This window comes from Thermobia domestica, chromosome 17 (assembly GCF_964235325.1).
Source record: "Thermobia domestica chromosome 17, izTheDome1.hap1.1, whole genome shotgun sequence".
Lineage (NCBI taxonomy): Eukaryota > Metazoa > Arthropoda > Insecta > Zygentoma > Lepismatidae > Thermobia > Thermobia domestica.
In genome coordinates this window covers 113,268,512-113,291,549 of record NC_137470.1, presented here as the reverse complement: position 1 = coordinate 113,291,549, position 23,038 = coordinate 113,268,512, and the positions used below count along the sequence as shown (strand labels likewise).

Genomic DNA, 23,038 nt, shown 5'->3' with positions numbered 1-23,038 from the left:
AGAGTATTCACAATAATAGAATACTAACGCGAAATGCGTCTAATTCGATTTTAGGCAATGTGACTTTGTGGTGGACAGCATCGCACCCGCGTTTTTTTTTTTTTTCATCAGAGTTTTCTAGTTTCTTCCCACATCTTTATTTACCCCAAATTTCCCTAACCATTTATTGCATCCGTCTACTTTATCCTAGAGCCTAAGGAGATAAACAGTTCGTTTCAATTTCATTTCAGATAAACTACCACATCTCAAACTTCACCTTCATGGATTAGGCATATGTCTTTGTAAGTTCTCTTCTATATGTTTATTTACCTCTTTCAACAAAAATTGAATAGTACAATAATGTCGAACAATGTGACATCTCAGTCTGTTGGCATGCAACGATAAAGACTGTGTTGCGACGAATCATATCAATGAAAGCTCTTGCTTGATGGAATCATGCTTCAAACTATGACGTCTGGTTTCTCTGCACCTGTTCCCATGCTCTAACGAATTTAGTCGTAACTGACACGTTGTGCTGCATTAACGTAAGGCCTGAAACATTTGTCGAATCTTTTAATGTTATCTTTATCTTTTTTAAGTTTTTTCTTATATTCTTAAGATGCATCCCACTACAGAAAAGTTTCAGAATAAACCAAATGTATTATTTTCAATATTCCATCGATGGAGAAGGTAGGTCATTGTTTAGTCAGAGTTAACTATACATTACACCCTCCACTACGTATTGTTGAGCAAACACGAAGGATACAGCAATTTGTATAATTTTTGTACATTAGATTAATTCGATGCTATGACAGCAAGTCATAATACCTTTCATTAATTAACGAAGGTAATGATTCCAACGCTGATGTGGCTATTCTGACATACGTGGAGATCCCATTATCTTTGTGTTACTTATATTAATCGGTACCTTATTGTGTAAGAGTAATAACATCACATGTAGACAACAAACAATGGAACAAAGAATACATATAACACAAAAATATAGAATCTCCACGCATGCAGAAATTGTCGCACTAAAGTTAAAAACAAATTTTCGTTAACACGCATACGCACCGTCCCTAACGCGCCTGCTCTTCACAAACGCACCCTTGCAAGGACCTTCAGCTTCGTTCTGCTATGAAGCGGATTAAATGCAAAATTTCTTTGTAGTGTCCATCTTGAACAAGTTGGCCCAGTAATCAGCGCAAAATCATTTGAGGTTCTGAAAATGTCAGCGTTGATAGCGAATTATATGAAGAAAGTGAATTGTGATTAAATTTCACAGAAGGAGTCCAAACTTATCTAATCTAACCCTACTCTACTGTATTCTACCCTAACCTAACGCTATCGACAAGTAGTATAGCAATGAAAATTAGTAGTTTTGAATAACTTTCTTGTGAGCATAAAAGGCCTCCTAGACCACCCACGTTCATGAGCGCGAAACAGAAAGTGTCTTCTATGCGATATTTCATGTTCATGGTCCTTTATTGAGAAGTCGTACAAACTACTTGAACATTCTGGTATTTCCGATTCAGACACAGTATAAAAATTCAAATAATTGTCTCGAGAGAGTATTTATAATGAACCTGCAAGACAGGCAGATGAAAGTTCTTCGGTTTCAAGTAGTAAAAACACAGATGAGTATGGGTTGATCCGACCCATTTCTGAATCTGGATTAGGGGTTAGATCTGAGAAACTTTTAACGGAAACTATGTATAGGTATATCCAAGTTCAATTACAAGACACACCTTGTGTAGATGACAAGGACAACATACTCTTTTGCACTTCCATTTTGAAAGTTGATTTATTGGTTTCAAGCTGCATTGCACCTGTCGAAGTTATTCTTGTTTCGGTCCTATGCAAGGTAAAAGGTGAAGCTTACAGGAAATTTCAAATGTTGTATAATATAACCAATGTTCGGTTAGTTATTCGCAAAGTGTTGTTGCAATATTTTGTTCTTACAGTGACAAGAATGCGGATCGAGCAGAAAAATTTGTACCATGTATTGCAAATGCACAAACCCTTACTAGTTTCTGTGCAAGAAAAGATTAATATATTGAACATTTTAGAAATGGAAATGTCTGAGTCAAAATTATGTACGGTGATTTTCAATTTGGTTACCCCTAACATCATATATTTGTTGGTTTTCACTCACGTAGAATTTTCGTCTCACGTCTATAACTTGCTCTCCAGTATAGCCCAATGATAAAATATCATATATCTTAACGCATCACACCAGAACCCAAACTCGTTCTGATTCAGTAATTAGCCAACTGAAAACTTCAGTTTTATGTCCCATAGTTATGGCCCGTAAGGAGACGGATGATTAATGAAGGGGAATGATCACAAAATAATTGGTTGAATGACAATGAGAGAGAAAAAGGGAGAACCCAGAGAAAACTCACGGATGCGATATTGCCCACCACAAACGTACTTGTCCTGAGATCGAACGAAGGACCCGTCGCACCAAAGGTGAAATGAAAATGAAATGAAATCTTTAAGTTTTACGTCCCACGGTTATGCCGGTTAGGCTAAAGGAGACGGTGATCATGAGAGATGAGTGAAATGGTGGAATGAAGAAAGTGGGAGGAAACGGGAGAACCCCGAGAAAACCCACGAGCACGGTGTTTGTCCACCACAAAGTTTACTTGGCGGGGGCTGGGATCGAACCCGGGACCCCAAGCACCAGAGGTGAACGCTCTACCACTGAGCCACCGCGCCCCCCGCACCAAAGGTGATCGCTCTGCTATTGAGCCACCGTGTTCCCTCCGCCATAAAGTCTTTCCTTTTATATAATTACTGCACTGTTAAATACAATTCGGCTCTATACTAACCATACTAAATAATTACATGTAATAATTCTAACTTTAATTTTTGCAATGAATTGCAGCGCAAATAGTTTCATTCCCATTATGAACACTACTGATTAAAAATTCCTACAAAACTGAAATGTTCCAAAACTAATATACCTGAATAAAAGGTGTTGATCTTTTCCAGTTCTTTATCACAATAGTGAAAGAACTCCTCATCAAATTTGGCAAAATAACGAGCCAGTATCTCCGGCTCCACAGCTTCCGCTGCAGGTGCTTGTTCCACAGCCGCGTACAGCATCGCCTTCATTTCCTGAAACGAAAATATCATATGTATAATACACGTTTACAGTAAGCACTTAAAAAATAGCAACATTATTGTATTTTATCTAATAAATAATTATTGTTACACATTGATCAACTTGGTCTCAGCTAAAGAATCCGCTGCTTTAACGAAGCAGTAACGGAAATCCTTAAGTGAACTTTGTATTCTATGCCAAATGAGGATTATTATCTACCTCCCTAAGACCATGTTTTACATTTTGTTCCCACACACTCGACCGAACTTTTTTTTTTTTTTTTTTTTTTTTTTTTTTTTTTTTTTTTTTTTGTCTTAAAGGTCTATAACGAACAACCTGTATCCCCACGGCAAGGACTTGCCCCACTCATTTCAGTTATTTTGATATGCAGATGAGTACATATTCTGAAGGTCCCTGTTACGTATTATTATTATTATTATTATTATTATTATTATTATTATTATTATTATTATTTGTTCACCTTGTTTGTTTTCTTAATGCCCCGTGAACATTTATTTATTTATAGAAAATTTTACAGGTAAAAATACCCATTTAGAATATTCATAACAACAGATAAATATGTAACAGTAGGATAAGCATACAAATGATAATTTTAATGGCTGGTTAATCGTCGATTCTGACACTTTAATAATTCACTTTTTTTTTTTAATTTAGTGAAAGACATTCTGAATACATCAATACTTGGATCAAACACACAAAGTTTGTTGTTGAGTTCAAACATGCTCAAAATGGGCGAGGTTTTTAATATATTGGTTTCCAATGTTCTACTGTGAAGAGGACGTCATTGTTAACTTGATCGAAAGGTTTACTGATATCTGTGTATATATAACATCAACGTGCTTTTTGTCCACGCGGCTACAAAGTCAGTAAGAAGAGTTAAGTTTGTAATGGTGGACTTGCCAGGTAAGAAGCCATGTTGGTTAGGGAAGATTATGAGCAGTACGTATAATAATAGTCGTTGATAAAGAATACTTTCAAAAATCTTTGCTGGAGCGCTTTTGTATTGATTGCGAACATTGATTTTCAACATCTGTATTCACCCCCGAAGTTAGTGATCAACTTTCAAATTTACACATCATACACACAATTACATCTATTATATAAGAATGAAAAGGATCTTGTTCATGATTGCACGCAAAGAAAACGGTTGAAATATTTGAAGTGAATATTTGCATATAGCTGTATGCAACATCGAATACTTTTTGACATGTTATTTTGATTAAAATTATTTTTATCATATTACCCCTGCACTTATCACACACTCCAGATAAAACTGAAAGATCAAAGTAAGTTTTCTCCCCACCACGATCACACAACTGGTTTGACAAAAGAGAATTTTGATATTCCTCTTTTCACCACCAAGTCTCACATACAGAGTTACAGAATGTTTCTAAACATGCTGTGAAAATACTATTATAACTTCCATAATAAATATTATAGCTGTGTATTTTAAAACACTTCATTACATTAATGTGTAATAGTGAGACAAGTAACCATCTTTCAGTATAATTGATAATTTAATTGAACCCTTGTTATTTCATTGATAGTTGGGGGTTGTAAGGCGTAATTCCTGTTCGGATGAACTTTTGTAAGGTTTTGGTTCCGAAGAGGGATATCCTTCATGATACACTTACTTTGATCATGTCTCTGAATGGTGCCGTTCATTTGCCATAATGTGCATGTACGTGAGAGTACCACCTATCATTAGTGGATAGTGATTAATCACAAGTGATTACCAGCCTTCGGACACAGCAAAAGTCTACAACACGTAAATATGACTGACATGTATATCAACATATACCGGTATACGTAGAACTCAAGATTACTAAACAACGAGCTTTATTATGAGAATTCATACACAAAATGAAAATACTTAAATATAGAAAGCATATTTGTATTAAAATATCATTATTTCTTCATGTTTATAAAGTACTAGCATCAATTACCCGTTTCACCGGGTTAAATTAAGAAAAAATAGTAATATGTTCCGTTAGTCATTCAGTTTTTACTATTACTGAAGCGCTCTCTAATATCGGTCACTTTCCATCATTTTTATGTATCTCCCCCTTCCCGCCGTCCAAGTTGCGCGGCTGAATTTGGATTTAAACAGCATCGGAGGTGCCACTGTTCATTTCAACGACTCCGAAAACTATCGATTTGACACTAATATCTGTCATTTTCGATCATTTTTATATATATCTCCCCATCCTTCTCTCTTAAGTTGCACCATCAAAGTGAAACGATAAAAAAACATCCTAGGCCCGAACCTCTCCTATGTGGCAAAAATTTGACCGAGATCGCGTGGTTCAAGAGTTATTAAGTTTTACTTATTTTTATATATATATATATATATATATATATATATATATATATATCCCCCTACCCCTCCACTATCTTGTATCCTGAAAGTGAAATAACAAAATCCGTTCCAGGCCCAAACCTCATCTATGTTGAAAATTCCATTGAGATCGGTCTCATGGTTCAACAGTTATGAAGTCAAAAACATAGAAACTTTCATTTTTATATATATAGTAGATTCATATATGCTCTGTGTATTTGACGATCGGGAATCATTACACTTAGAATTAAACACTAAAATAGATGTATGTGATAATAATATTGAGAAAAGTATAGCAGAAATAAGTGAGAAAATTAAATTGTGTTCTTTTTCAATTCTGATTATTCTTCATATGTAGATTAAGTTTTCGCATTATAGGCAATTGGTAGAAATATACTACTCAGCAGTTGCCACCTTAACTTCGAGCGTAAAGTACGAATTCATCGTTGCCGTCCCCGGCAAGTAACTTGATTCGCAAACAAAAATATAGTCCTTTCAACGTTACTACATATCAACCATGATACTGTACACATTTTGATGAATGTTACTTCAGGGTTCCTATTGATCTGAAAAAATCTATTTTCCTGACTTCTCCCTGACTTCCCTTACCTTTGGCAGGAAATTCCCTGACTTTCATAAAAGTTGTCCGTTGACGTTGACATATAAATAAGGAATAAATAACAGTGAATATTTATATATAACAACATTCATTCCAGCATGTAGAAGATAAACAGCAATAAAAACAAAATTGCATGTAGAAGAAAAAACAGCAATAAAAACAAAATTGCATGTAGAAGAAAAAAAAAACAGCAATAAAAACCAAAAAGGTTGGCTACGCTGAAATTCGTGTACAATTAATGTTAGAAAAAAATATACTTTATAAAATTTCCCTGACTTTCCAGTCTTTTTCCCTGAGCTTCCCTAACCTGCATCATTTGCCCTGAATTTCCCTGATTTTCCTGACCAGTAGGAACCCTGTACTTACTATGTTTAGCGTCAACAACTATACTTTAGCTTTCGAATTTATAGCATTATGTTTCCTTTAACCAATTACTTTTTACTTCACCTCCACTTAATAGGCGACTGACAACTCATCATTTCAAAATTTGCAACACCATTTAAAAAAATAAGACCAAGCGGTTGTTCTGGAGATAGTTCTTATTCAGTCCTTTCTTTATCCTTCCCCTGTGCATGCTGCGCTATTAAATACAACTTTGAACAGATACTGTCCTCTTGCAGTCGCAGAAAGAAAATAAATATGGGCTATCACTTAACGTGAGTATCATAAGGAGCCTCGGACGGGTAGGAAAATTCGGAGGTTTAGAGAAATCCTTCCACAAGCGTTGCACACCATTGAGGTTATTATTTACTGAAACATAACTTATGTTCACATCATATTAAATTCAACACTACACGGTACACAATTCACTAGTGTTCACTTAACCTAAAAAAGAGTTTGTCGCGACCGTGACAGGGCATACTGGAAGAACCGAAACGAAAGCGAAGGCATTCGTTGTAAAAAGTCTTTAAAGTTTTTATATATAAATTCCATTTATACAGCTTGTCTTTAAACTATTATTTTATCCTTTTTTTAAAACCACATACTTTCACTTTAAAGTCACAGGAATACATAAAAGATGAAAAAAAATCTATATGATCATTTGTATTAATCTTAGTAATACATAAGATAGCTTTTTTACTATCTTGTACAATTAACATATTTTTGTAGTAGCTTTCTTACACATGAAAGATGAAATAACTACTTATATAGCTATCTCTCATAAACATTACCATAATTATCTTTCCTTTGCCCGAGATACACTTTTCAACTATTGGCTAAGATCATCAACCCTTCCTTTTCTCTTACACAAAACATTTCACTTCAATAAAAGTATTAAAATTATCATACGATTATTATTAAGTATTCTGCCTGTTAGCAGATACTGCAACTTTTTTTTTTTTTTAAGTTGGGTTCGTGCCTGGAAATGATTCTTCCACGTTTCTCAATCTTCAACTTACTCTTTTTCAAGTCCCAATATTTTCTTCATCGATTAGTTATGTTCTTCCTATTCCTCGCTTTCCTTCCACCTTTCCTTCTATGGCGGTATTAAAAGCCCTCATCCCGACGAAATTAAAATACCGCTAATTTTACAGTAATTATGTAAAATCCTCAAATAGATAAAATATAATTGAAATGTGGAACAAGAGCGCCCTAGACAATATTATATTGCGTGAGGTACCGTTATCACAAGTCACCTAGTGGCTTTCCGTTTTCAGCCGTTTAAAAACGCTAAAGTAAATGACGATTTTCAAAATGGCCCGAAATCGAAAGCAGATGAGTCGTGATAACGCTATCTCATGTAAAATGATATTGTCTAGGGAGCTCTGGTTCCACACTTCGATTATCTTTTACCTACTTGAAGATATCACATAATTACTGTAAAATTAGCGGTATTTTAATTTCGCCGAGATGAGGCCTCTTAACAAGACAATTTCTTCGCGAGATGTGTCCAATCCAATTGTCTTTTTACAAAGGATGCTGACTAAAAGCGTTTTTTTCTCTCCTACTCGTTTTAAAACATCTTTGTTACTTTCTCCGTCCATTTTGTCTTCACCGTACATGATGAGTGATTGGGTTGACATACTACATCCATATCTAACTCCTCTTCCAATCTTTACACTATTGTTTCCCCTTGATTCAAGCGCAACTTCACTCGCTGTCCTATGTACACGTTGCTAATGAGTAGTCTTGACCCCAATTTCTTTGAAAATGAAATGGAATCTTTTAGTTTTACAGCCCACGGTTATGCCGGATAGGATAAAGGAGACGGTGATGATGAGAAATGGTGGAATGAAGAAAATGGGAAGAAATGGAAGAATCCCGAGGAAACCCATGTACACGGTGTTCGTCCAATACGAAGTTCACTTGGCGCGAGCTGGGATCGAACCTGGGACCACAAGCATCAGAGATGAACGTTCTACCACTGAGCCACCGCGGCTTCCCAATTTCTTTGGTTATTTATTACACGATTACGTATGTTCGTTACCAAAACTTCAGATGTGTGGAAGACTGTCTATGCATATTCGTATGACATATAAACACAATATACAGGGTGGTTGTAAATTCAATACCTATTTTTAATTTAGATTATCCTATAAACTAGCATCAGCTTTAGCTGGCGTGTAATACTATTTACTAATATGAGGTTTACTATTTATGATTTCAGAAGTTGATCCAATGAAAACCGCAAAATGGCTGGTGTATACAGCGTAGAAGACAAAGCTAAGATTGCCGCTAGGTATGAAGTTTGGAGGTCGGTGGTGCAACTGCAGAGATGGTGGAGGCAAGAGCGAGGTAGAAATTCAACGCTTAACCCTACGACAATAATAAAAAAAAAAAAAAACTGTCATCAAATATAACGGTGGAAAAAATGCAACCAAAACCAAAGGTAACCGTCTGGTGAATGATGTCTTCCAGATTCATTGGTCTATACGTGCTACGCAATACAATGAGTTGAGTTGATTTTGAGTTTAACGTCCCGTTCAGCAGCGGGGCTATGTGAGATGTGGAGCTACTGATTAACGTGGAATCCGAACCACATGAGCTCCCGCCGGGAATCGAACCCGGATCTCCTACGCCAAAGGCGCGTACGCCAACCGCTTAACCAGCAATACAATGAATGGTGAACGATACTTGGATATGCTTTGAACGTATGTGTGGCCTGTGATTCAAGAACGGGAAAATGGAAAGGAATTGCTATTCATGCAAGATAGGGCTCCGCTCCACTACGCAATTCCAGTGAAAGCATGGTTTGATGACAATTTCCTTGGCAGGAGGATTGGCCGCCAGGGACCGACAGAGTGGCCTGCACGTAGTCCCAATCTAACCCCATCTAACTTCCTCCTTTGGGGTTGGGCTAAGGAACAAATGTACAAGTTAAAACTAAGGGTATTAAAAGTCTTGAACAAAATATTCGTGAAGTGTTTGCAAATGTTCCAGTTGAGATGATAAGAAGAGCTGTGGATTCTGTTCCTAAACGATTCCAGAAGTATGTGGAAAATGCAGGTACAAACGCTGAAATGTAACTTAATAACCAAATGTTACACCCTAATAATGTATTCAATGGAAATGAAACTGTGACAGGTTGTTTACTTTTTGAAATATTCACTGTTGCAAATAGGTACTGACTTTACAACCACCCTGTATATACCAGCAGATGGCCCCGTTATGGTTCACTCGACTCTGATTGGCTTTGATACGTCACATATCACATGGTATGATGTCATAGGGTCAATGCCCTCTTGATTTTGGCAGAAGTACATTGGCCCACTTCTAAATTTTGGTAGGAGTACATAGGACCACGTCGCTTAAATTTAGGAAACTGACAAATTTAGAAATTTGGAATGGTAGTACAGGACCGGGATATGTACCACTATAGGTTTGTTTGGACCATCTGGCTCCCTTTTATGAGTAAAAGATTTCCAAAAAATTACATTTCCGAAGTTTTTAACCTATTTAACCTCTTTGATGACGCTATATTATATTTTCTGGTTATGTGGTTAAGTATAAAGATCCTTTCACGGGACATGGGCACATTGATACTACCTTCTCAAAATTTGGGAGAGGTACATAGGACCACATTGTAAATTTGAGAATTGCCAAAAAATATATAATAATAATAATAATAATAATAATAATAATAATAATAATAAAATAAAATAAATTTGTTATCCTACCTTTGGTACAGTTTTATTGGTTGCTCACTTGGAAAGTTATTCTGGACGCAATCCGATTGGCTGATCACTTCCAAATCTTCGTTTAAAATTTTTCAAACGATTTCAAAATTTTTGCTTAAATATTTTACTTTGAAAAAAATTTTTAACGTCTGTTTGCCTTTTTAATTTTTAACTTTGGTTTCCTTTAATCTAGGAGTGTAGTTTCGACTCAGTCTGTCATTAGTAAAATAAATAGAGTTTGAAGCCTGATTGTGAATCATCAAAACCGAACGATATGCAACAATTTCACACTTTAACTTTAGTCACAATTCATAGTCTGAGGAAACTGGTGGATACATTAAAATTTAGAGCCAAAAGGTCATTGGTGCAATCTGATTAGTTGATTCACGCCTCTGACTCACAATATCACACTCTGAACTTTAAGGGTTGTAGTCTAAAATCATTCGTGGAAAAATCTGTCTTTGGTGAAGTTTAATTGGTTGCTAACTTGGAAAGTAATTCTTGGTGCAATCTGATTGGCACTGAAACTAAAAATTAGAAGATTTAAAAAAAGGAGAATAGTGAAGCGCCTCCCCAGTGCATTGGTGCTGGTGAACGATTGTTACAGAAGTATGAAAAACTGAAAAGTCATGCAGCGTGAAGTAGGGATAGTTTACACAGTAGACGCGGCCCAGATGCAGCTCTTATTACTTACGTTGAGAACTAAAAAGCAATGTACTTTTACGAATTACTGGGGTGTATAAAAGTACCCGTGAAAGAAGAAAGAATTTTATCGCAAACAGTGGGTAAAACTTTATATTTTAGCAGTAATAAATTGTTTCTTTTAAGTCATGATGCAATGGATAAAGTGACAGACCTTCCTGAAAAGCTAAAAAAAAAAAAAAAAAAATTGTTAGCCACGAGAATAAAAAAAGAAAAAAAAACTGTGTCGCTAGTTTTTGCTTGGACGTAGCTTAGAAGGTGAACACATAAAACTTCGGCTTCAATTGAACTATGGTATGGACACTTCGTAAAAGTTAGAGAATTGCTGGAGAATACATTTCATATCGGTTTTCCGTGTATTTCGAGCGTAATGTAAGCTGGTCTGACAAATATGGACAGATTCACAAATTTCACATGAAATGAACAGTCACATTAAAATACCGACATGATACAGAAACATAAGTGTGCGATGTAGCAGGTTTCTGGTATTCATAATCAACGAAATAAATTAGTTACATATTTATGCACTTTTAGTTTACATCATGTTCGTATTCTAAATTTGACAGCTATGTAGTCAAATGCATGTAGTTAATATTTGTTATTGGCACAAGTGAAAAACTGTGCAATTATAACTGCCACTTCTTTTCTTCGCACTCGATAGATTTGTTAGCGGTTATTCTATTCCGTACTCTGGACCTACAGAATTGGGTTTACACGGTTTCATCGTCTCTTCTTTCTAGTACGGTATTTGTCGGACTATATTGAGGGTGCGGTGCGGGGCTGAGCTTAGCAGGTGTCTCCGGCGTTGTGGTTATCGTATGTCCTCAACAACGAGAGAGATAGGCCCAATACCGTAATAAAACAAATACATCAATTGAGACAACCTAAGTTCTCCGTTCACCAACAGCATGAAATATGCAACCAAACTTACATGAGAGTTGGTTGGGTTGCATAAGGAAAGTGTTTCCTGAATAAGGAGTTGCAGTACACACATGAACTACTTATAGTATCTTATTTAAGAAAACAAGTACACGTGAAATACCAACCACGTCAGTGCAAAAAATAAAAGGTACAAGCCACTGTACTGAACTTTCTCGCTCCAATTCCTTATGCTAAATCATATTATGATGCAGTTATTACGGAAACATTTATGTACGAAATGCAAACAAAATTAGGTTCCCGCAAAACTTCAATCGAAGAAAATTCATACCCAAAAGTAAAATACTCATTTTAAATATTTTAAAAGGGAAATGACATATTCTATATTAGGGTAATTAATGAAATACTTGGTTATGAGACATGAACAAAATCGCATGAATCGTCTTAGAGGAAACTGTTAAAAAAATTAATAAACTACCACTAGTGGTAATTTTCATGGGAAATTGTATACGCAACATTATACAGTAGGATAGTTAATGAAATATTATCGCCCGAATTATTTTTGATAAAATCACACACACACACACACACAAAAAAAAAAAAAAAAAAACTCACCACCAAGCAGTAAACTATACCTTGTGGACTGATTCATGAGAAATTTAGAGAGAAATTCACGAGAAATTTACTCATTATTTTTGAGGAAATCGTCTAAGAAGAACTAACTCCAACTGTAATATACATTTGTGGATTTTTAAAAAGCTAATCGCATATGCTACAGTGTAGTGTTATTAATAAAGTATAAATTTATGAAAAAGGAACAAAATTGCCATAGTAGATTTTAGTAAAATCGTCCAAAAAGAACAAACACCCAAGAGTAAACTACTTTTCTGGAAGTTTCAAAAAAAAAAAAAAAAAAAAAAAGTTATGCCACATTATAGAGTTGTTAATGAAACAATGATTTGAGAAATAAGCAAAAAATCGTTAGAGCCATTTTCGAGAAAATAGTGAAGTTTTACTTTCACCACCCAGTAAACTACTTTCTGGTGTAGGAAGGAAATTCGAAAAACGCCCTGGAGAATCTTATACAAATCTGAAGATAAAAATTTGATCTCAATACATCGAACGGACTTTCGCGGGGTGTATGAAACAGTTCCATAGATGAGCAGGATATTTAAAAAACAAGAATACTAGCGAAGATTATTACGAATTATTTCAGATAAAGAAATACACTGCTTGGCAATTGATAAGGAACTGATTTATGCCACGTAGCATTCCCGGCAGCCGAATAATTACAGACAAATGCAATGTAGAGGGCGTAGTTGAGCATACAACGATATTGTATATCTGATATCTGTGAATTACTTATATTTTTAATTGTAGCTATTTTGGGCAACGGTGCTTAAAGGTGCACAATCTGTTGTAAAGAAGAAGAAAAACATGTAGAATATATGTTTTGATAGATAGATATTTATATAATGATAGTTACAGTTTCGTGTTGCTATGACAACAGAAAGCATTTCATGGAGATTTGAGAATAAAAGTAAGTTGTGCTGTATATAATTTTAAAGTGTGATAATAGATGGTTGCAAAATATATATAAAAAAAATATGTGCTAATGGTGGTGTGTTATTTATTTTAATCTTCGAACTGGGTAATATAAAATATAACGAATATCTCGTTATATAATAAATGGTGTTCTCCGCCGAGGAGATACCTTGAGATTTGGTTGAAGCAAAGTAAGCAATCTCATAAATAACCGTCAACACGGAGTATACTTTATTAAGAAGTAAAAGGAAAATTTATCGTAACCTTAAAATGGATGTACACAAAGTTGAAAGTATTAGTGATGAAGTTGGCGATGTTGAAACACCAGGATCGGATACATCAACGAATGTGGCTGATCTTATAAAACAGCTAGGTCAACAAATTAATACTAAATTTGAGCAATTGACACAGCAAATGGATACTAAATTCGAACAGAAGTTAGAACAAACTACACAGTCTATGACACAGCAAATGAATACTAAATTTGAGCAACTGACACAGCAAACACAGCAAATGGATACTAAATTCGAACAAAAGTTAGAACAAATTACACAGTCTATGACACGGCAAATGGATAATAAATTAGAGCAAATAACACATCAAATAAACTCTAAACTAGAACGAACAGACTGTAGGATGGAACAAATTTTGCACAGATTTACCATTGTAGAAAGTTTGGTGGAAGCGGTTAAAACTCAAGGTAACGAGCATTGCAACCAGATTAGAGAATTACAGGAAGAAATAAATGCTATCAAGGAAAAGATTATCACCGTGAATGGTAATCCTGATCCGATCATCAACAGAGACCATATGCCAATTGAACCCAGACTAGCTATAGAAGAAAGAGATATACCTGAAAGCTATTCTGAGAGGGGTGATACTGCCTCTAGTATCGAGAAAGAAGAGAAAAGACCGCATTCATCACATCGCAGGAAAACCAAATATGTATAGAAAGTCTAAACATTTGAAACAGTATAATAATAATCATCATTTCCGATTTAGCGAAATAAAATCGTTAAACCAAATTTAGTGGAAGGTCGGAAGACATACCAGCGAGTGTATTTTTGGAAAAATTCGAAGAAGAGTGCGACTTAATTGGTGTAGACAAATCAAAATTTCTTAAAATTTTACCAAACGTTTTACTACCACCCTGCTCTGTTTGGTTCAAAGGGATCACGGGGAGTTTACGTAATTATTTAGATTTCAAGAACGCTCTGCTTTCAAATTTTGAAAATGATTTTATGTTGGCAAACCGAGAAGCTATGGTTCAAAACAGACATTATGATCCAAAAATTGATAAGAATCTTACTGATTTTGTGATTTCCGTCTATAATGAATTGAAATTAATTAATCCATACCAACAGGAATGACGAATTATGGCATCGATCCAGATATTGTTACCTTTTAGGTTGCAGCAAATACTGATTTCTGCACAATGTATTAATTTCAACCATCTAATTATGATAGTGCAAAATTTCGAAAATCAATCAATGGTGCAAAGTAATACTAATTGAAACCAAACTAATAATAACCGAAACAAATCCAATCATATTCCGATCCGAAATATCAATGTGGGGAAAAGTGTGGTCCTAATGTAAGAATTAATGATAGATTCAATTATACCGGTAATAGAACCGAACCCAATTTCAGAAGAAACAGAAATAATAATCGTACAACATTTAGAAATCAAACAGTATATCTAATTTTTCTCGAACTGGATTTCGTAATAACTTCATAGGTGGCAGAAATTCTCAAATTAGAAACCAAAGAACTAGAGGAATTCATAATATACAGGACTGTATTCAAGACTGTGCGGTTCAATGCAACCTAATTGAATCTTTCGGTAATGTAACTTGAGCTAAAGTTACGGCGTCCGATAAAATATTTTCAATTAGTTATTGTTTTGTTTCACTTTGAGTATTGTTATGATTTCTTTGCAATTCGCTTCACTTATCAATATTGTGCTTCAAAGTATTTTATAATCATCTTAATTATGCCCAAATGGAAGAAATGTTATGTAGTATTTCAATATACTTTAATTTAATTTGTCAATGAGCTCGAATGATATTGAGTTAAAGAATCTATTTTAGGACCTAAATAATTAGCAAAAGGGTCGCATTTTGAATAAGTCCTCTTCGTCGATAATTTTATAGAATTAAAATGGAATTAATTACTAAATGAATGTAAAAATATTATTGAGACAAAATGAAATTAATATATTTGTGTTATAATTTATATGTGAGGGCTATGCGGAAAGTAAGGTAACCACGTATGTAAGATATGTAACGGTCCAGGATTATTTCTTCAATTGTAACCAATTAAAGAAGTCCTAGTCGGGAGCCATATATACAACGATATTGTATTATATATCTGATATCTTTGAATTACTTCCATTTTTAATTGTAGCTATTTTGGGCAACGATGCTTAAAAGTGCACAATCTGTTGTGAAGAAGAAGAAAAAATATAGAATATATGTTGTGATAGATAGATATTTATATAATGATAGTTACAGTTTCGTGTTGCTATAACAACAGAAAGTTTTTCATGGAGATTCGAGAATAAAAGTAAGTTGTACTGCATATAATTTTAATGTGTGATAATAGATGGTTGCAAAATATATATAAAAACAAAATGTGCTAATGCTGGTGTGTTATTTATTTTAATCTTCGAACTGGGTAATATAAAATATAACGAAAATCTCGTTATAAGCAAGACCTGCTATCTGTATAAAAGGCAGAGGACGAAAGCTCTGTATTCAGTCGAAAATGCATGCAGTAAGTTCTTCGACATAAATAGCGTCGTAGATGGTGGAACTAAGTTCTGTGAAATTCAATCTGGCGGAGCAATAATAAAGTGCAAAATGGCTTCATGACAACATTTGAGTGCGTACGATTGTGGACGTGCACTTCGACGGCTGGAAGCTGGTCGAAATGTCACGACTGTGGAGACAGCAATGGGAATCAAAAAGTGTCATCTCGCGATTGAAAAGGACCGCGGAAAGTGGAAATACGATGCGAAAGCATGCCGGTAATCGCCGAAGGAAGACCACACCTCAAGACAATCGATATGTATACCTAATGGCGAAAAGGAACAGACAGAGCACTCCGCGTCAAATAGCTGCAGATCTTGCAAAAGCTACCGGTACACATGTATCTGCCAGAACCATTTTGCAGCGCTTAAATAAGATTGGTTTGTATGGAAGGAAGCCTGTTAAATGCTCCAACTTCAACCACGCCATCGTCGCGAACGATTACAGCCATGTTGGGTGGGATCAGCAACAGTGGTCCAGTGTGATGTTCTCCGACGAATCCCGTTTCACTGCAACAAGTGATTCTGGCCACCAGTTACTGTGGAGAGAGCGGGAAACACGTTACAAAAGAATATTCATAAACGTGATCGCTATGGCCACGGCGTGATGGTGTAGGCAGGCATTATGCACAATGGAAGAACCCCGCTTCATATCTTTGAGCGAGGTAGCATGACATCGCAACGGTGTAGCAGAGAGATTCTTCCGCATCATGTTTGTCTTTTCAGGGTGCGGTAAGTCCGGACTTCGTTTGTGGACGACAATGCACGCCCACACAGGACCGCTGAAGTGTCGGACACACTTGAACGCGAAGATATTACACGTATGAAATGGCCTGCTTACTCTCCAGATTTTAATCCGATTGAGCATGCCTGGGATGTCCTTGGCAGGCGTGTTTATCAACGAACACCACCTCCCCGAACCGTATAAGAAATGACAAACTCCTTGCGAGAGGAGTAGGAGAATATGCCCCAATGACTCATCACTAGTTTAGTGGACAGCATGAAGAACAAATGCAGAATGTGCATTAGTGTCCAAGAAGGACACACATCCTACTAGAGTACTCATATCTGTGTCTTTCTGGCGGGAAGACCCTTTTCGCATGGCTGTTTGGACATGCTCCAAAGAGTAGCTTTACCTTTTTTCGTTTTCTTCTTTTTCCATGTGGCGTAATCTGTACCATGTCCCATTAGAATAATAGTACACGTCTCTACTCCATATATACTGCGTTTTATTTCGTCCCTTGATGTCTATTTTGAATTATTCCTAAAAATGGCACTGTTCCGTAGCATTTGTCAAGCAGTGTAATACCAATAGAATCAGAAGTAGGAACTGCGAATGAAATAAAAGGTACGTGCCATCGCACTAAACATTCCAATTTCGAGCTCCAATTTCTTAAACGAAATCACGTTATGCATCAGTTATAACTAAAACATTTAGTAGTGAAACACGAACAAAATTATAAAGAAACCACAAGCGACGAAAACTTTCACTGCATGCACTTTCGACTGAATATCCTCTTAATAATATTTTGAAAGGAAACGAATTACGCAATAAATTATTAATGAAAAGTGAAGAAATAGTCTGTCATTATTGAAAAAAAAAAAAACGCGCGAAAAGGAAATAAATTCCACGAGTGAACTAGCCCTTGTTGATTGTTTCATGAGAAATTACTTGTTATGATTTTAGGTACGAAAATCCACCAAAAGTAAACTACCTTTTTTTTTTTTTTTTTTTCATGACAAATGAATTATGCCACATTCACAGATTATTAACGAAACATTTATTTGTGAAGTGTGAACAAAATAGTCTAAAACGTTTTTGAGAAAAACAACTGAAAAAATTCACCTAAGACTAAACTACCTTTTGTGAATTTTTAGGACAACGAGTTATGCGATATCGTCGAGTTACTAATGAAATCTATTTATGAAATATGGACAAAATCGTCTGTCATTTTTTTGAGAAAATAGCCGAAAAAATCATTGCCATTACTAAAGTATCCGTTGTGGATTTTTTCAGGAGAAATGAATTATGCAACATTATCTGGCTACTAATGAAATATTTATTTATGAAATATGAACAAAATCACCTGAGTCATTTTTGATAAAATCGGTCGGAAAAAAATTCACCCCAAGAGTAAAGACCCCTTGTGTATGGCATCAATCATTTCTCGAAATAAATGATTGATGCCATATTGTAAAGTTAGTAATGATTCACTTATTCTGAAATAAGAACAAAATCGCTTCAGTCGTTTCTTGAGAAAATCACCTGGGAAAATCTCATCCCAACAGCAAACTACCGCTTGTGAATATTTTCAGGATAAATGAGTTATGCCATATTATCCGGTTGATAACGAAATATTTATTTATGAAATATAAACAAAATCACTTTAGAGACGTTTCTGAAAAATATCATTCTAAAAGAACTTACCCCTGAGAGTAAACTGTCCCTTCTGGATGTTTTTCCAGAGATATGACTTACCCCACAGTACAGGGTTGTTAACGAAAAACTGATGTATGAAATTTCTTCTTTATCATATCAACCATAGGTTGCTGAGCAACATGGATATATTAAAATTTTCTTTCCCTTGGGAGAGCTGTTTTAAACTTTGATAAGATCTCCTCCTCGTAACTGCATCTAGATATTCTATCCTTGGTCTTCCTCTTCCTGGTTTTCCCTCTGCCTTTCCCTCTATCAACACGGTGATCCAATCGGAGTGCCGAATAGGATGGCCAAGCATGTTGTTTCTTCTTTTTCCTATTATCTTCATGATCTGTTGTCCTTCATTAGCTTCCTTTAGTACAGCGTTTCCCAACCTTTTTCAACTCGCAGCACACTACGGGTGTAATTTTAATTCTCGCGGCACACTTATTTGTAAATATAAAATACCGTGGTTTTTTTCCTGTGATCACTGATCTCCTTCTCACAAAGAAGAAAGCTCGATCACTGGTTTCCCCGTGAAAATCATTATGCTTATTCTTTGATTCTAATTTAAAAATAGAAAATAACTGCAATGAAATATAGGACTCAGGTTTTTAAAAATACACTTTCTTTTTCGAAAACTAGATCCAACCTTTCACTAAGAAGGAAAATCACTAAATAAGGAACGAACAAACAAATATCTTGTACTTTAAAAGTATAAATGTAGGTAATTTGTATGCACGTTTACTTTCTCAAAAGGATTGAATGATATTTTAAAATTTCAAGTTACGAAATAGTTTGAAACAACAAAGAAGCAATAATGGTTATAACAATAATAACAAGTACTTTTTTTCGACATTAAAAATGTACAGAAAAGTAACACAGTATGAAACTTATAATTTATTAACGCGGTAAATATAGGTCTACGTTACAATTTTTAAATATTACACAAAGGTTAGAATTGTTCAATAATATTCTCTACAATGTAACAATAAAATCTATTGAAGGTTACAATTGTTTATTAATATTTTCTAATATATGAAGATTACAATATTTCAAAAATAAGGAAAATAGGTTGGTGCACGAAGCAAAATTAATGTGCAACTTGAGTACATATTCTTTCATAATCTTCTTCAATTGTGGATGGATAGTTGATAAACACCGTCATATCGTGTTCCGGAGCTAACAGTTGTGACCTGTTCTTACACTTGATTGTGTTCATTGCAGAAAATTCTGCTTCACTTAAGTACGATGTAGAAAAGGGAATGACAACTTTCACAGCCTTTCTAGAAATAGCTGTAGAAATGTGTAAAAGGCTGCAGCAAATAAAATTCCGTTTTCGAAATACTACCTGCTACACAGTAGTGTATGCACAATAATATATTACAATTACAGTACTTTTTTTTCCATTGTAGATAATCATAGTAATGTGAAATACAAATATATATTTTTCTTATTTCTTGAAATTTGGTTGCTATAGAATTCATAATTTTGTTTCGATTTCCTCGCGGCACACCAGCGGCCCATTTGCGGCACACCGGTTGGGAAACGCTGCTTTAGTACGTATTCATTCCTTTTCCTTTCGGTCCATGATATGCGCAGCATTCTGCACCAACACCACATTTCAAATGCTTCCAGCTTGAATATTTCAGCTCTTCTCAATGTCCGTCTCTGAACCGTAAAGCGCCACACTCTATACCAGAGTCTTAAATCGTTTACGAACGTCCAGCGACACATTTCTTGATGTTAGCAGTCCTCTTTTTCTACTGAATGCTTGTTTAGCCTGTGCTATTCTGGAACTTAAGTCTTTTTCCCTTCTTCCCTCCGAAGATATAAGGCTTCCTAAATAGGGGAATGTCTAAATGTCTTCGATTTTCTCTCCCTCTAGCCAAACGTATGAAATTATTTTTAAAAAAATCGTTAACAGCTGTTTTCGAGAAAATAGCAATTTTCAATTTTCACCCTTTAGTAAATTAACCTTAATTTTCGAGGTAGGAAGAAAATTCGGATAACACTCTTAGGGATTTTTATAGAAACCTTACGTTTAAAACATGGTGCGGATACGTTGAACACTGAACGATTAAACACATTCACATCGGCAGAAACGGACGGATGGGCAGGCAAACGGACACATATCGCAAACTCATGTTCTCAGCACGTAGGAACCATGAAACGTGTAAATTCGTTGAAATCTCAAATTCGATTTCTTTCACGATCACCATACTTTCTTCTCTTATATCGTCGGTCGAAGTAAAGATTCTTCTCTCCAATCGTCGGTCGACGGTAAAGATTCTTCTCTCCAATGGTCGGTCGACGGTAAAGATTCTTCTCTCCTATCGTCGGTCGAAAGTAAAGATTCTTCTCTCCCATCGTCGATCGAAAGTAAAGAAGACTACGAAATCAGCAGCACTATAAGTGATGGAGAGCTTTGAATCATCCATGAACGTGGTTGCCGAGGCAGTGAAAAATCTGAAGGATGAGCAATCCACTGTAAAAACTATTAAAATACACCTAGTACAGTGATTAGTGAATCATAGACTGAAGAAATATATGAACCTTTTTCGTTTAGAGGATAGAAAAATCAAAGAAAAAATTGAAAATATTAAAACCACACTGAATGGCATGGCATGAAAGAAGGCAAAAATAGACGTAAGCAAGACACTATATACTAATGTCTTGGAAAACAAACCAGACATCGAACAATACAAAGCCTAAAAGACACAAAAAAAACTTAATTAAACAAAAACCAACGATATTCCTAAAGGGTAAAAGTGACAGGAAATCAATAAAACTATGGAAAACGCTGGTAAGCACCTCTAACCCAGTAAAAAAAAAGTCACAGACGTAACAATGTAAAAGACTCGCTTAACTGTGGTGACTGCTGCAGCAGAGGGCATGAAAAAGTTAATGGGGAATAAAAGATGATGAAAGATTTCGACATAGAACTAAGAAAGAAAAAAAAACACTCGTAATAATATATAACATTCAATCGGCAATAAAATCGCTGAGTTGAGTTTAACGTCCCTTTCAGCAGCGAGGCTATATGAGACATGGACCTACAGCTTAACACGGGACCAAAATCTCATGAGCCCCCGGGTCTCGCAATCGGCAATAAAAAATGAAGATGTGATTATAACACTCATTGAGCATAACATTGAAGAGGACGAACACAAAGACCATGGGAGAAAGCAAGATGACATCTTGTGATAGAAGTAATAACAGAAACAAGGAAGAAATTAACACAAACACGAAAAGTATATTGGGTTAAGTGCAGTATCGCCGGACCAATCTTAGGAAATTTACCGGGTCAATTGGAGAATTTATTTTGGGTTGTGAGCAAGAGTAAGTGAACGTCAGATGAGGTAAACAGTTGAAGTTAAGAAAGTGGTGGTTGTTGGTTACTTTTGATGATGTAAGTGGCACTCTATGTGGAGGCAGAAGGGTTTATTTTGCGAGAAGTATATTTGTTATGATTTAGTCGCGGGAAATGCAGTGTGGAAATGACATGTATATTTCTACACGATTGTACACGATTTTCTACTCGAAATTGGAAAATTTTACACGCCTCTGTTTTGAAGGTCTAACCTAGCCTAATCAAATTTAGTACACATTCTGATACTTTTTTTAGGTGGCATTTAGTATCTCCCCCAAATCCACACATAAAGTAAGTGTTTTATGCCATATACTATATTTTACACTATCCTCGTTTACTATATACCCACCGTCACTAGCGCGCCCGCTCATAGGACTACTCGGCCCGCTACTGCAAGGCACCTTGTTGCACTCCTGCCCAGACTCTGTTAGATAGCATTCGTGCTTTTAATAGCAACCTAGCAAAAGTTGGCTACTGTCTTTTGCATAATAGTTCTTATCGCGTACGTACACGAATCTGCACAGAGGAATGCAAGTCCACACCCGCTTCGACTGTACTTGAAGCAGAGTCACTACCAAGTGATTTTGGGGAAGAAACTAAATAGTACCCCTTTCTTTGATTTCCTGGAAAAGTTAACACGCCTGTTTTTAAGGTTTACCCTAACCCTACATAACCTAATTTAGTACATTTCTTACCCAATTTAGTACATTTTGGAACATTTTTTTCGATTTTTCGTGTTTCGGCAATACATCACTAACGCCAGTATATTTAATGTGTGAAGCTCATACAATATAGGATTTTGCAAATAACCGCTCTCAGCATATCAAGTGAAAAATGTGGGCATTGTCCAAAGTTTCGAGAACATACAATGTTCTCATCTTTAGGGTCAGCATCAAAGATCAGACAGAGGACCAGTGTATACTCAGTTGTTCTTCATCTATGACAAAATGACTGCACTCTAGTCCTCAGATGTATCCTACGTACATGTTGCCAAGCAGGTACCTTATATACAGAAATGAACAAAGTAGAGGTATTTTAGAAGGCTACCAGGGTATATTTTCGAAATGTACATACAGTAGTCTTTTCTTTAAATTTATTGGGGATCTCCGAGAGAGAGAGAGAGAGAG

The 23,038-nt window shown here is 35.6% G+C and overlaps 1 protein-coding gene across 2 annotated transcripts in view; it reads right to left on the bottom strand.

The window, feature by feature from the left end:
• Nucleotides 1-23,038, bottom strand: part of LOC145674300 (solute carrier family 53 member 1-like) — a 149,855-nt gene that overhangs the window by 72,656 nt on the left and 54,161 nt on the right. For both annotated transcript variants that reach the window (XM_081744154.1, XM_081744153.1), the window contains one exon: nt 2,949-3,102. In XM_081744154.1, the coding sequence (XP_081600280.1) occupies nt 2,949-3,102 (154 nt within the window). The remainder of the gene's footprint in view (nt 1-2,948; nt 3,103-23,038) is intronic.